Here is a 16,792-nt window from a genome sequence, read left to right as displayed (position 1 = left end):
CGGGTTCATGTCAAAAATAAAGGGGTATGTGCAGAATATTAAGACATCTAGAAGAATGCCACGTCTGTGGACAAAAAGCAGCAGTGTTCATTTTTCAGCTAGTTTTTTATTTATTTAGATTTTATATTATGTTATTATTAGTCCTAAAGCTCATTCATGCACTCATCAATATTTTAATTCTGTCGTAGTCAAAGGAAACTGTTTTACTCTAGTTTGAAGAATAAATTCAAGACTAATAATAAGATTAGTTGACAAAAATGTTGTCAACATTTTAGTCTAATTGTAGTAATCAAACTTCAGAAATCTGATTGTCATCTAATTTTAAGCTAAAAGAACTGCTGTTAAAAATGAAAGCGGTACATAAAACATGTTGACTGTTTAGGAAGCTCTGCAGAGCAGGTGTCAAGTCTGATGTTATTCATTTAAGCAATATATTCACCATGTATGAACCATGTTCTGATCTGAAGATCACAATCCAACAAAGATGAATGGTTGAATGGAACAAACCAAAATAATGATTTTGATATGTGTTTTTTTTTTTTTTTTTTTTTTGCCTACAACTGAAGTACTAGAAAGCTGCCCAGAATATTTTATTCAAACCCAAAACCAACTTTCCAAAATGCTGTCTTAATAACCAGAGGATGCCATAAATAGACTGCTTGTAGCTGCACGGAGTTTATTAAAATTCTGGCTCTCAGATATGAGTGGCAATTCTGATGCACTTTCTTTAGTATGGATAGCATGTGTAACATTTAGACTTGTTTTAAGAAAGAGGTTATCTAATTTATGCATCTTGAGATCTCTCTTCAGGTTTTAGTATTTCTCCTGACAGTAACACTGCCCTTTTCTCTCCACAGATCTAAAGTGGATCCAAATATTAATAATTTTTCAAAGAAAGCCCAAAATTGTAATTAATGGTCCACAGAAAGAGGTTTTAATCAGAAATGCATTTTCTAATATGAATGAGTTTAGTTGGCACATATATAAAATATATATAGTTCTAGATATAATCCATGTATTGTGCAGCTCTGGAAAGTGCTGATTGTGTTGCCAGAGATGAGATGGTGAGATTGTCACGGAGCAAAACTAATGACAGCAGTGATGAGAGAAAACACATGCACAGATGAAAGCAGGCTGAGGTAAAGTAGCCAGCACTTTAAACAGTCATTCATGAACACAGGCAAACCCACTCTCACTAATTAATGACCATTTTACCCACAGTTTCTTCCACCCACAGCGTTTCAATAAATAGTTTCCAAATGTGGTGATGAGGAACAGAATTTACTGGGACTATTCCATGTGCTGGTAGACCAAAATGAGCATGTGCAGTCAGTATGAGAGACTCCTAACGTTATTCTCAATCCAGAGTGTGCCAAGTTTGGTCTCATGTACTCTGGAGTTTAATGGCTGAACTCCTGATGGTGGGAGGATGCAGTACAATCAATTAGCAACTTGGAGAGGAGTGTTCCTGTTGACAGCAGCAGCCCAGCCTGGCTCTGGTGATTACACAACTGTACATTACTGTACGCTAACAAAATCAATCAAGATGTTTTTTTAGAGTGTAGCAATTAGCATTTAATATGAGATACAGTCAAAAGACACACCTGTTATCTAATTACTAATTTAAAATACATGTTTACTTCCTTTTATATAAACAGTATTTACTGATTTGATCACATGTGGTGATCTGTCAGCACTGCTGTACTGTCCAATGAAAACATGGCCATTAACTTTACTTTCAGCCAAACAAATGTGGCAGCAACAGATCATCTATTTCATATCTGACAGCAAAGTTTATATTCCAACAGGAATTATGGCATACATCAAGACACTACAGAGACATCAGAGCCAGCACTACATTATCAAAAGGCTGTACGAGACGACATGAGACTGAAGTCTAAATAGTTACTTTGTTGCCTGGAAAATAAATAAATTAAAAAAATATATAAAAAAAATATATAAAAATAAATATATATATTATATATTATATATTATATATATATATATATATAAAAATATATATGTATGTGTATGTATGTATGTATATGTTGTGTGTATATATATATATATATTATATATATATATATATATATATATATATATATATATATAATATATATCTATATTTATAATATATATATTGTATATGTTGTATGTATGTGTATATCTATATAGTTCTGTCAAAATTAACGCGTTATTTGTCGATTATTTTAAGAAATACGCGTTAAAAAAATTAACGCAATTAACGCGGTTTTGTTTACTTTCGGTGGCGGCCGCCATTTTGGATGTGGCAAAGTAGGCTTTGTTTCCCAGGTATATTAGTGTGTTTGTGTGAAGGGTGTATAAGAGGCATTAACTTAAGCCCTCACGGAGACTGCGCCCTGGGCGGTCGCCCACATTGCCCATAGCTAAAACCGGCCCTGCTTGTTTTAGTTTACAGGCCGATCTGCCACATCCCAATATGGCGGACGCGGTAACGTAAGCCGCAACGGACCAACCTGCTCCATGAGGCGTCTATGTATATATGTCTATGATCTATCCTAACTAAAGGAGAGTCTGTGTTATAATGTCTATGATCTATCCTAACTAAAGGAGAGTCTATGGCGGAAAGATGGATAAGGACGAACTTTTAGGGGGAACATTTTATTTTAAAAAGTTGCACGATGGCTCGTTGGACAAAAACAAGGCAATTTGCACAGTTTGCAAAGCCAAATTTAAATTCCACAGAAGTAACAGGACTTTAAACATATACCTCAAAGCAAAACACCCAGTCTACACTACAGGAGTGTGACACTCGTCAGTATATTTCCTCATTCTGGCTTTTTTTTTTGCACTGTGCTATGTGCACCTCAAGCCAATAAAATGAATGAATTTAAATATACTTTCTCTGTGTTTATTCTACATTAATTTGATCATTTACATAAATAAATATTCATTATAAGCTTCAGTCTCAAAAATGCATTTAATTTATTGATACATTTATTGATAGATTAATCGCGATTAATTACAGAAATTTTTGCGATTAATTAGTTAATTTTTTTTAATCGATTGACAGCCCTAATATATATATATATATATATATACGTTTGAATTCCATTAGGCATCTCTCACATCGGTAACTAACGGTAACAAAAGATGTAGTTTGGTGATGTCATCAACAATCTCTATGCACGTTATGTTTAGTCACTAGAGGCACATGGAATGTACCATTAACTTTAATGAAGTTACGTACTTTTCTGGGTGTGGACATTGTTGGAAACATTTAGGATAATGTATGTGACAAAATATGTAATATACAGTAGGTCTGTCCACCTTTTAATTTAGTTACTCAATACCACAGGAAGAATTTGGTGGACTGGTTGATGCCAAATGCATTCTGGGATATTTGTCTACCTCAAGTCAGCTCCCAAAGTATCCTCGATAAAACGAGTGGATCAACATTTATTCACACTGTACTTGGCTAGATGTCGGCTTGCTCACATTTTATAAGAGCAGCACAGAGCGCTGACAACACATTTGTGTAGAAAAGCAGGATGAAATTAACATGGTATAAAATGTATGAACACACTGCTTTGACTGTCAGGGCTGCTCAAAGGTGAAATGTGTTCCACTGAAATCGCATTTAAAGACGATACTCTCCTGCTGTTTAGCTCAGTTGGTAGAGAATCCGCCCTGTGTACAAAGGCTCAGTCCTTGCTGTGGCAGCCCAGGGTTTGAATCTGTGGCTCTTTCCCACATGTCATTCCCCGTCTCTCTCCACACATTCCTGTCACTCTTCAGCTTTCACTCTAAAAGGTCCAATAAATATCTTAAAAAGATGATACTCTCATAATATTCTACAAAATGTCTGTTTTTCTTTCAACTTAATCATGTGAAAGGATCTTGTGTTTCTTGTGTTTAATGATATTCAGCTGATGGAGAACAAGCAGAAAGAAATGGAAGCACATGGATCTCAGCAGGCGGATGGCTCCCAGTTAGGGCAGAACCCGTTCTAGTTGTGAAAGATTTAGCAGCACAATGAAGCATCACAATTAAAATGTTTAAAGAGCTGCTCCTTCCCACATGGTGTGTAATACTCAGATCTCAGGAAGTATGCCTCTGGAACAAAGTCAAACCAACCCAGAGACTGCAACCAAACATGCACGTGCTGACAGGTTATATGTTTGTGTTTCACTGATATCAATTATTTCGTTTCATTAGTTCTATATAAGTTATATCCTGAAAAATGATGCATGACAGATGGTCCTGTCTTTATAAATATTTTTAATTACAATGTGTGTACTGCTAATCTGATGGTGCCAAGATGTTAAAGCAACATTATGTAGAAATTGGTATTTTTTATGATTTGTTGTCTCCAGTGTCTGAGTGTAATCCCACTGTGGTAAATATGTTCAGCTGTACTCGACTATTTGTTCTGATTACATTACTTACAATCAAAAACGAGTCAACAACTTTGTTAACAGCCAAACATCAACCAGGTCACCAACAGCAGACCCAGCAGCAGCTAATATTACTGACTAGTCCAACAGCAGTCAGCCCAGCTCGGCGTCTGTCTTTCAGCCTTTTATTTCACCAAGCTCTCACCAATCACTAGAACTCAGTTCCACATTTACTGTCTGTTACTTGTCTGACGGTCTCTCGCTCACTCTCTCCTTTACTCTTCTTAGTTTTCTACCTTCAACGCCCTCTACAGTCTCTTCTCCTCTGCCATTATGTCCATAGAGGCAACACTGCCCTGGTGCTGTAAGCTCACAGTCTGAGCAGCCCGGCTAAGAGACGGAGCTAACATTTGATGTTCATTTTCCACCTGCCTCAATTCAGTCAAAGTGTCCTTGAGCAAAATACTGAACCCCAAATGAGTCCTGATGTGTCGTCGGTATGTGGCAAGCTTAGTGTCAGTGTCAGTTGCCTCAGTGTGTGAATGGGTGAACATGACAAGTGTTATAAAACGGCTTAGAGTGGCCAGAAGACCAGATTTTCTGACGTTGCACAAAAAAGTTTACTGTTTCCTAACCAGCCTAGACAAATAAAGAAATATCACAACAAAGTTTTGTCAAGAGGTTTAGGAGAAATTATATCTAAAGAGCAAATGTTTGCCTATTGATGGATTCTTAAATTTTCAGTATCTATATTCAGCAATAAATATGGAACCACCACAAATCCTCAAACTGTCTGCTGATCACTGATATGTAGATGATAATCCAACATGATCAAATCCAATATGACTTCTAATACAAATAAATTCTTGTATGATCTTCATCTGTTCACACAGGATGTGTTCGGGCACATGTAATAATTTAATGACAATGGTAATCAACTGAAGGTCAGTAAAATAGCTTTGTGAAATTTTCAGATTCACTGTTAGCGGTTCAGAGCCAGAGTTTGGAGCCATACTTTTCAGTATCACTGTCTGACTCATTAACCCTGTAATTGAACTGATGGAATTAGTATCACAGCAGCGAGTGCATGATGTATTTTTCTCTGAACAGTAGTAAGTATCAGCCAATCAGAGAGCAGCCGTGGGCTGGTGTGTCTGATGGAAACCATTTGTGTTGCAGGCTGTCTCTGAAGATTGAACCTGGCAACAGCTCCCCTCGCATCGCCTCTTCCAAAGAAGACCTGGCAGGTAAGACACACATGTGGTGAGCTGCACTCAATACTCTTCCACTGGTTTGCCCTTTGTCAGATACCAGATGGTTATGTCGTTTTTATTAGGATCATTAGCTTGAATTGTTTCATGATTTGTTCTTATACAGGAACTAAACGTTAAACGCAAATGTGTGTCTAATTAAATATAGACACACATTTGCATATTAATAATTACCTGTGAATTGTAGCCTATAACATAAAATATGTTTTCATTATTTATATGACTATATGATACGTGTATTTCATCTTCTCGTTTGAGTAGAGGGTCTATTATATCGACAGTGAGAGGATGTGATGTGGCTGGAGTCTCTCAAGAATTTGGATGTTTTTTCATTTCAAAATGAAAATAAGACAAAATGTAAGTGTTAGACATAACACTGTGAGCTGCAGGTTATTCAGACACAAAGCTAGTGTGTTCACACGGTCACTGTAATCAACCAAAAGCTTGTAAAGTCAATCTTACTGAGGTAGTGTGAGCTACTGTAACAGTGTCAAACACACTGACACACAGTGATGTGGACTGCTTCCACAATGAGTGCTATACTGATGTCGCTGGCATGCTAACGTGCTAATCGTGTGTAGTGATTGCAACCCTGTGGTCTAACTAACACTCCATCAAATGTGTACATTTATATAACACTGCCATTTGAGCTGCTGGCTATTCAGACACAAAGCTAGTTAACAGTTACATAATTCCTGGGTGACACCAGGTCATAGACTGTATAAAACATGGACATAGGTTTCTGAAGAGCAGTTATGAAGGTCAGTGTGGTGGCTTAGGCACAGGCCGCCTCCCATCATGGTTAAAGATGTGGAGGATGGGTGGAGCTGAGGCGGGTTAAATCCTGGGTGCTTAAACAAGCTACCTGTGATGACACCCACCTGTCAATCAAAGCGTCCACCCTCTTAATTCTGCATAACTTGAAGCTTTAATATCATTTGAACAGGTGAGTTGTATAAAGATTTACCCTCAGCACAGTTGTCTCACTTCTGGAGCCAGCCTTCAGTTTTTGGCTCTTCTGTGTTGGCTTCATTTCACAGCCACGTGAGGCTGCTGCTTGCTCCAGGCACAACGAGCCCAGCTGTGTGTGCATACCTGTGTGAGGGTTGGAAGTTTAATAAAATATATTTCATTTTTATAATGTTATATAGATTATATACTTTATGGTTTAATTCCTAAAGCAGAAAAAATGGACTTTGAAATCTCTGCTGCTTACATAATAATTACTTACGATACAGCATAAATTCTTATAAATGCATGAAAATACATCACACTTTGCTTGTCGACCTCAAGTACCACAAGACCACAAGATTAAAGAAACAGATCCCTGTATGATCCCTGTAGTTCACAACAACATCTCCACTCAGCATAGCAGTGTCATGAGGAGCTGTAGACGATGTGAGAGGACAGAGGTCACCCACACCCACAGATCTCTGGATGACAGATAAAGAGACTCTAATCTACTGTAGGAAACAGAGCATGTTAATAATTATCCTGAATCTCCCTCAAACAAGAAACTGTTTGATGAATAACGTGCATGCAGTGTGACCATAGTGTTTAGACCACAGCAGAGTAATAAATAATGACCCGCGGCTTGAGTTGGTTACATCATATTCCTGTATTGACAGTTGATTGATGATATTTTGATTGGGTTGGAAAATAAAACAGCAGCAAGTCAGAGTTCCTGCTTATCTTCCATCCTCCCTCACCTCGCTGCGTTTTCTGAGGTCATCCAGGAAGTGAGGAGTCCGTAACAAACACTCTGAGAGCTGCAGAGAGACAAATGGCTTTCCTCCTGTATTTGTAAAGTGTGCAGACAGGCCTGTGCCTGTGCGGCGGTGGGGCTGAGTGAAAAGTTCCATGAGGACACGCTGCAGAGAGTCAGTCCACTTCCTTTATTTTCCTTTCTTGTGCCGTTCTGGGGGTTTGGAGGGGTTCATTTGGAGCCGGGCTGAGATGATGTCATGCAGCACGAACACACCAAGAGCTGGATGTAGGTCAGGATGATAAAGAGGGATGAATCCGGAGCCACATCAAAGTGACAACACGGTGTGATCTGTGCTTCAGCGAGCAGGATCATCAGCACAATGGCTCCAAGTTCAGATGATGTCTATAAAACCCTCATAAAAATGATAGCAAATTACATCAATAATGAAATCATTAGAAGATTAGTGAACAGATCTAACAACAGGTCTCATGCTTTGCTTCACTTTAAACTGAATGTAACTGAGTTGGACTATATGTCAAACAAAATAAGCCGTTTGTTTGTCCTCAGTGGACAGAAATATGTCTGCATGCTTGTCATCTCCATGATGGTAGAGCACATGAAAGATGATATGATTCTCTTTGCTTTGTCTCTGGTCGCTGTACCTAAAAAGTCTGCGGTGTCTCATCTGAACCGTCACTCTGTAGCAGTCATCCTCATTCTGATGAAGTGCTTGGAGAAACTGTTTCTCCAGCACATCAGACAGTTTGAATTGGCTCTCACACCTCCTCCTCTGTTCTAATGCTGAACATCCCAGGGCTCCCCCAGGCTGTGCACACAGCTCTCTCTTGTTTCACGCTGTTCACACATGACTGCAAAACCGCGACATGGAGGAACTCTGTTGTGAAGTTTGCAGACAACACTACTGTCATCAGCTTGCGTTGTTGTTGTGGCTGTTGTGTTGTAGAGACGACACTAACAAATAAATGATCAACAAACATCCCTGCAGGAAGAACAGGCGGTTATCTGGAGGAATTCTCTTGATATATAAACTACATGATGATTAGTGGAGTGTTGCACTGATTGGCTCAATATGGAGCTCATTCACCAAAAGCACCTGGATGCTCTTGAAGAATTGTTGATGGCATGTGAGGGTGCTTACCTTCTAGTTCTGTTTCCATTTAGCTGAGTTTGTTTCATAAGGATTCATCAGACTGGCAGACCGAGGAAACCCACAGACGTGGGAATAAATCGACTCATTTTGGTGTTAAAGATTCGACACCTCTGACTTCATTACAAAATGTAACTAGTAATCAGGGAACCTGGCAGACTGAACAAGCTTCATTTTTAAATCACTGACTAACTGAAAAGATTCACGGCCGGTTAGGCAAGTTAACTTTTTACTTGAACTCAAAGTCATGTTGGCTGACTAAAACGTCCCATGAGCAAGTTAACGATGCAGCTAATAGCCTAACATCAGCAACATGGCAGCCATTCCACAGCAGCGTCCTCAGGGACTGAACACATTGATCTTTTTCCATAGAGTCATGTCTCGCCGGCCTGCCACATGGTGAGATTTATTTGTAGTGGTTACCATGGTCACTGCTATAGCCCCCCTCCTCAGTTTCTCTCTCACCACTTATCACACAATTTTGTATAATTACATTTCACACCATTTGTTCTAATCTTAATGGAGTGGCAGAGTCATTAAGTGCTTGTCACTGGACTGACCGGAGGGGATTGTGCAGAAAGACGAAAGGAAAAGTTTCAGTTTCACTGCATATTAATTACAAAAGCATACATCTGTGCCAAGAGTGTAACGTCACCATAATACACAGGACATGAGTGAATCATTTGAGGAGGAAGCATGTGTCTGGACAATTACCGTACATGGAAATGTTTGGCTGGGAAAAAAACATGTCACCTCAGGGTCAGCGTTTGGTTTCTGTCACCATGACAAAAGAATCTGTTCACTTTTTCTTTTTACATATTTTTCTTCTCATTCTGACCCTCCAGCGTGTTCTGTAGTAAACATTTCCCTTTGTGTTGGTATTTGTGGCTATACCATGTCACCCCCCCAGATACATGTGTATGCATATACATGTATGTATATTATGGAATGGAATTGTTGGGTCTCTGTAAATAATATTATAAAGAGTGCGGTCTAGACCTGCTCTGTATGGAAAGAGTCACAAGATAATATTTGAAATCAAAATTGAATTGAATTGAATATTGAGTTGCATTATGGGAAATGTAGGATCTTTTGCTACTGTTACATAACCCAGACACTAAAAGTCAGTTGATCTGTTAGTTGGGCCTGTGCTGCTTCAGCTGCAAAGGAGTTTTTGTTATTTCTTGGTCATAAGTATTGTAATCATAAATACACATGTGCTGCTGTCCATGTTTAACATATAAGAAGTGGGATTACACTCTGAAACGCAGGGCAACAACACCCTTCTCTAGGTTTGCTTTAGTCATTGTTGGTGGTGAATGAGGGGCAGCTGTGGCTTGGAGGTAAAGCGGGTCGTCCACTAATAAGAAGATCGGCAGTTCGATCCCTGATTCCCCTCCAGTCTGCATGTTGAAGCGTCCTTGGGCAAGATACTGAACCCCAAATTACCCCTGAAGGCTGTGCCATCAGTGTATGAATGTGTGTGAATGGGTGAATGAGATATGTAGTGTAAAAGCGCTTTGAGTGGTCGGAAGACTTAATATATGTACATAAGTACAGTCCATTTACCATTTGATGAGGGTGGATTTTTATGCTGCCTGTACAATATAAGATCAAGACCAAATCAAATCTGGTTCACATCAGTGTAAGGATATAGTGTTCAGTAAGAAAACAGCAATTCATCAAAACTTTAATGGTTTAAAGGTTCACTCAAACAAACATTCAAAAACTCGACTCAAGCAAAAGTAGCTTTTGTTTTCACCCAATGGACTGAAACCATCTGCATGTGTGAGCATGGAGGTTTCTCTTTGGCCTTTCTATTTTTTATCCAGTGTCTTGATATGGAAGGGGGCGTGTTGTTCCGTTACACATATAGTAGTTCTGACTTGAGTGAGGTGCGACTGTCAGGAATCAGCAGTGTCCCAGTAACCGCCAGTGGCATCCTCCACATGCCTGTCAGCTAGTCATTATGAGTTATACAAGATGGCAGAAAGAGGCCGTGTCTGGCTGTGTCCACTGGTCTGTTGGCTCACTCAGCATAAACAAGTGTCGTGTCTCTCACACACTGCCAAACAGAAGAATTTGGTTTACTCACTCTCTCCATGTGCAACAAGTGAATGTAAGAAACCATGGTGGACTGAGCAGAACATGTGCAAAGGCAAAAACAAGAGAAATCCCACGTGACATGATGAATTCACACAGTTCATACATCGCTGTGCACGAGCAGGGAGACAGCCGTGTGATGGTGTTTCTGTATGTAACTTCAGCTGAGATCATGAGAATATTAGCTCATTTCTATGATTATATCCCGTAAATCATCTATTTTGGGAAAGCTTGACTACGCTTCTCCTGACTGGACTTTGAGACCACAAACTGGTTAATTCATCCAAGATGTTTTGTTATGTATGAACAGCAAATAGCTGAGTAAGCACACAGAGGTGAGGTAAGAGCTAACATTGATCAATATGATTTCTCAAATGTCCAGTGCAGCTTTCCTGTTATACCTTTATGTTTTATTAAAAAACTGACACATTGAGAGTCACCTGAATACATGTGGATGATTATATATATATACACACATATACACATATATACATATATACATACACACACAACGTAAAGTGTGTTAGTAAGGTTTAGCTCCACCACGGGCCTCAAACAGCTGGCAGGAGGGATGAAGAGCGTCCTTTAAAGATCCCCTCATCTAGTGAAGGAGGGTGCTGCAGTTCTCCCACAGATGTTCATTTGGGTTGAGATGTGCTGACTGAGGCCATGTGAGTCACATATTTTCCTTGATTAAACCTTTCAGTGTTTTTTACAGTTCAGTGTGGTCGAGGTTTGAGAGCTTTATATTAAATCAGCTTATCAAATCTAAATGCATCCACGTTGCTTATTGTTTCAGTTTTATCATTTGCAACTAAAACGGACAGATTCCAGTCTGATCTGTAATCAGTTTTTGTTGGCTTGAAGGCCCAAACACTAGCAGTTGTTCTCAACTTAGAGCTTCAACCTGAAAATAAAATGAGATGTTGACCAAAAAGGTAAATGTTGATTTTGCTGACCTCTTTTGCCGCCACCATTGTTGTTTTCAAGCAGATAGTCACTTCTCACACAAGTCGTCACACACCTATCATTATGCTAATTGGTCTGAACCACTGTTCAGACAAAAGCAGCTTGAAGCCTGGCAAGATGGATTCTTGTGAATCTGTAATCTTCTAAGTCCAGCTGCTTTACAAGGTTAAAACTTCATGGCAATCAATCCAGTAGCTGTTGAGACATTTCTCAGTGTCAGCCTCATGTTGGCACTAGAGAAAAGGTTAGGGGGGAATTGATTGATATATGTAATCTACCATGACTGTCAGCACCGACTAAAAATGAGAAGCCTACTAATGTTACCTAAACGTTTTGTACACGTTTAGGTAACATTCAATGACAGATTCATTAGCTCTGGATCTTAGCATATCCGGGAAAGCCTGCACTGTTTGTCTGCAGCAGGACAGTATAGTTTTTCTCATTTTCTACATGGTGAAAACTTCTTTTAGCTCAATACTTTTATTTAAGTTTGAACATTTCTATATCACTCATCATCAAATATATTTTCCCTCCTTCTGGACTCATGGCCTTATGGGTAAAAATCTCATAAAATGTTGCTATCTCACTAGATTCATGCTTATTGATTGAGTCTTATTACTGTTTTTGTTTTATGCAAAACAAAATATGATGAATTATTAAAATTAAGCTTTTAAAAGAGTCTTTTAGACTTTAAACCTTACATTAAAAATTTATATATATATATAGTTATGTCAGGGCACTTCCATGTAGAGCAGAACTAGACTGTACTCTTAAGAATATTATTTACAGAAACCAAACAATCGCCATGGTTTCCCAAGTGGTTTTGGTGAATCAGTCACAATGTGGACAAGTGGAATAAATAACCTTTGTCTACTTAAAGTAAATATTCATGTTCCCTATTTTGCAGAGTGTGTAGCACTCCAGACAGCAAGCCGCAGCAACCCAACACGTGTGTGTTTCTTTACAAGCTAATAGAAGAGGAACATTAAGCAGCCTCTATCCCAGAATGATCACATTATCCTGTCACATGGATTCCTGTAATTCTGACTTTACCACATTATTTTTTGTGATTACAAAATTGCAGAGGAGTAAACATTTTCCTCTCAATTTTTACGAAAGATTCTAATTTTAACAAATTCCATAGTTCATCATCAGTGGGAATGTTTCCCGACAGAACCACCCAACAGGCTCAATCACACACAGCTGTTTGCATGTCCTCTGCACTGTTGGAGTGTTTAATGCAGCAGTTCCTAAGGCTCATAGTACTTAGTACCACAAAATCATTTTAAACAAGTCTGAAGTATTTCAAGCTGAACATGTTGAACACAGACTGCCCTGCTGGGTCCAAACTGGTCACATCTAGCTGACTGAATGGCCCCTTTTGGTTTCCAGTGAGAGGGAACAGAGAGTGACTCAGAGGTTCCACTGGCGCATAATGCACATGATAACACTGCGTCAATTTACCAATTCAGCACAGTCGTGCCAGAAGGCAGAGCAGTGGCTGGACCGTGTGGCTGGACCGTACGGGCAGACCTGTCACATTCACATATTGACTGTACAAAGAGTGTCCTGATGTAAATAATGATTTCCTTACCTCGTTGGCTCTGTCTAGTGGATTTCCTGGCAATAATTTTTAAAGAAGAGTTAATCCTCATAGTCCCATTAAATACCTACTATGTTAGGCTGGATTACCCAGCAGGCACAATAATGCTGGTAACATAACAAAACATGGTTTGTAAACCTCACTATTGTTGATGCATTAAGTCTTCTAAGAATCATTTCTCATCTGTTAGCTACATCCTAATAGATAATGTTGTATCTCCATGCTAAAGAATAAGCACCATGCTTTGTTGTGTTGTCATTACACACATAAGCTGAAATAGGATTACAACATTTTACTGTATTGTTAGACGTGATGATTTGTGTTTTCTGTGTTGCAGGTCTGTCTGAGGTATCTGCCTCTCTAAGGTATAACAGACGGCCTACTTGCCCTGACGCCTCTGTTGGGGTTCATATCCCCACACCCCCACCCTCTCACCACAGGAAGAGCCACAGTCTGGGAAACAAGTGAGTATAACACTTTTTCCAAAGTTAGATTGCGTTTGCTGTATGAATCAAACCCCAAATCTGTGGAAATCCATGTTAAAGTCTGACCTGCAAACTCTTAAGGGAGCAACTATAACAACAATAAATGTGTGTCTTCCTCATCACCTACCAGTGCTAAAAATAACACCATTGTTTCTGTATTGAAAATATGTTGTATCAGTTAAACACTGACACAGACCCAGCATTTCTCAAGTTTCGCCTTTAGCACCAAGAGCAAAAAGCTAAAGGCTGTGCCTTCACATTCAGACTTTCATAGACAAATATCATGTGCAGGACAAGATACAATGAGAGTACAGCTGGGAGCTTAAAGAATAGTAATTGACTGTAATGTTGTACTCTGAAGTTTGTTGTGCTCTGCCATGTTTCTGCAGTAACAGGACCTTTGAGTAAAAGTTGCAACCCTACATTCAAAATATCACTAAAGTATGGAGGTATTATTGGAAAACACTATTAAAGTATCAAAAGTGTAAGTACTTCATGACAGACTGTGATACAGCAGCATAATCGAGCAGTTCACAAGTGGCTCGACAAAAACAGGGAACATAAGTACAATAAAACAGCAACACTAACCAACAGTCAGTACAGGTCATCATGCAAGCAGCACAAATCGATAAACCACAGCCAAGTAAGACTGAAACATTTTTGACATGTGCAGAGAAGCAAGAGGAGAAAAGAAAATATAACAATCCAAATGTTTAAAGGTGCAGTTACAGGTTAGTAAAATGAATAAATCAAATAAAATACATGTAAATACAGCACACACACACACAAACACAAAGGTATCTTCACTTTGACGGCTAATTTAGACGTCTTCTCTCTGTGGGCGTGTACAAAGTGTGCTTGACTTGTGTTGGCTTTGTTGTATCTGAGGGTGGGACAAAATCCTGTTTTCATTATTAATACTGCATTGAGTTTGGTGACATCAGGGTGGGACTTGGATGTTCATGTGGTTCCTAAACATCTGTATCAACCGATGACCAAAACTACCCAGCATACACCTGAGTACAGGTCTAATCAGCCATATGAAAACACCAGTGTGGGTGAACAAAGCCTTTCATCTGAAAATCAAACCTAAGAGTTAAAGGCACTGATTTGTCAGAATCAGGTTTATTGCCAAGGAATTTGTAGTAAATGTAGTGAAGTAGAATTAGAAAGTTGGATACCATGGAAATACTTCCTAAGTTCCATTTACCTTGCTCAAACATCAGAAAACATTTTCAAATTTTCGTTGTCAAATGTACTTTCAAATAAGTGATCGAGACCCAAACGAGCTCCTGTTGTTAAATTTCTTCAAAGGTTTCAAAGCAGTGTGAGCGGGTGGTGCTGTGTCCATGTAGAATCTGTATGTTCTCAGATCTCAGCCATTACATCACTGAGTAAGATGATCTGAAAACTGAACTGAAAGAAAGCAGACTAAAGTTGGAAAAAATGAATGTGGACTTCCCTATGAGTGTGAAATACATTGTGACAGCTTTGAAACCACCATCTGTATGCTTTCCTTGTCGTCTAATGGTCGCTCTCTGCCCGCAGTATGATGTGTCAGTATGGCATGTCTGAGAGCAGGAGTGCCACGTTCCCCATAGAGAAAGCACGACACCTGCTGGACGACAGCTTCTTAGAGTCTCAGAGTCCAGTCAGAAATGATCCACACAGTACCTCTGTGTCCAACGGTCTGTCATTAGGTATGTATATACTGTCTGACCTTTCTGCTTAGAACTGTAGCATTTTATGATGTTCTCTTCATGACATCTACAGTCAAACTGCTTCTCCATTTAGGCAGCAGTGAAAGCTCTTTTGGGGAGGAGCTGTCACCTGGAATGGAGAGGTGAGAGCCAACCGTCACACACCTGACAGAGAATCATTTAATCCTTCAAGGTCTTGACAAATAAAAAATGCTTACAGCTTTAAAGTTGGTAGGTTCAATTCAAATGAGGCTGACTGTTTTTCTTACAGTCAACAAATCATGTGAAAAGGCTGAACCAACAATGTGTTAGCCCACCTCTCCCTACGCTGTCTATGACTATCTGCTTCCTGCAGCTCATAAATTTATAGTTTGATTTTAAAAAAGCATCTGCTCACTGTAGTTATTAAGAAATATTACGCAAACAGCACAAACAGTGCATTTGTTGAGGAGTATTATCAGAGGTGAATTGATCCCCTTTTGATGCTCTAGTGTGTGTTTGGGGCAGCAGGATGGAGGACTGAGTCAAGTTATGTGTGTCCTGGGACTGGGCGTGAGAAATGTTTACCTTGAAAACAATGATAACCTATTGACAGCTTTCCTCTGTGGATAGATCTAATAGCCTATCACACAGCAGAAATAAAGCAGACAACAGCCACAGTCTGCAGTTTCTGACTTGCACATTGAGGTATACACCCATCTCAACCATAAGTATCTATAAGTGCAATAAAATGGAGGTAGTATAATCAATATATGAAACAGTTGTTCAACAAGCAGAAGCCAAACTTTAGAAACACAGCAACTCTTTTCCATCTGCTGAAAATCGCAGCAACCACGCCATCTTTTAATACAAGGCTAGCTAACTTGTATTGTTTGGTTACAGCAGATGAAGCACACACAGTACTTATTAGATACTGTTGGGTCTGCACATGAGATTTGTGGATGATATGAAACATCTAAATATCACAAGAGGTATCTATAAAACGTTATTTAAATTAGTCTTAGACATGTTCTTCTGCGCAACCAATTTGCATCTGTGCCTCCAGCATATCATTATGCATATAATATCAGTGTATTTGAATGCTGCTACCATCCTGCATAAAGTTATTCATACTGTATATCTCTGTTTGTCCCAGCAAGAATTCAGAACAAATATTAGATTTCTGCAGTGGGAGAGTATTCAACATCAGCATTTTTCTATCATTAATCACATGAAGAGCTGCAGTGGTTAGCACTGTCACCTCAACCACAAGCCTCAGAAGAGCTTCACAACCGCATTGTTGACATGAATTACGACATATTTTTTAGCTCCTTAATGCTCCTGTGAGCACTGTTGTGGTCATTGTTCACAAGTGGATGAAACATTATTTCATCATCAACCGACCATACACAGGAGGTCCTCACAAG

At 39.2% G+C, this 16,792-nt stretch overlaps 1 protein-coding gene across 1 annotated transcript in view; it reads left to right on the top strand.

Annotated features, from left to right (window-relative positions):
• LOC104926504 (ras-specific guanine nucleotide-releasing factor RalGPS1) overlaps nucleotides 1–16,792 on the top strand; it is a 99,960-nt gene that overhangs the window by 72,303 nt on the left and 10,865 nt on the right. The window contains exons 11-14 of the mRNA XM_019272199.2: nucleotides 5,559–5,626; nucleotides 13,539–13,665; nucleotides 15,235–15,386; nucleotides 15,481–15,529. Of these exons, the coding sequence (XP_019127744.1) occupies nucleotides 5,559–5,626; nucleotides 13,539–13,665; nucleotides 15,235–15,386; nucleotides 15,481–15,529 (396 nt within the window). The remainder of the gene's footprint in view (nucleotides 1–5,558; nucleotides 5,627–13,538; nucleotides 13,666–15,234; nucleotides 15,387–15,480; nucleotides 15,530–16,792) is intronic.

The sequence above is a fragment of the Larimichthys crocea genome, chromosome I (assembly GCF_000972845.2).
Source record: "Larimichthys crocea isolate SSNF chromosome I, L_crocea_2.0, whole genome shotgun sequence".
NCBI lineage: Eukaryota > Metazoa > Chordata > Actinopteri > Sciaenidae > Larimichthys > Larimichthys crocea.
Note: the sequence above shows the minus strand (reverse complement) of the source record. Positions and strands in the feature narration are given on the sequence as shown.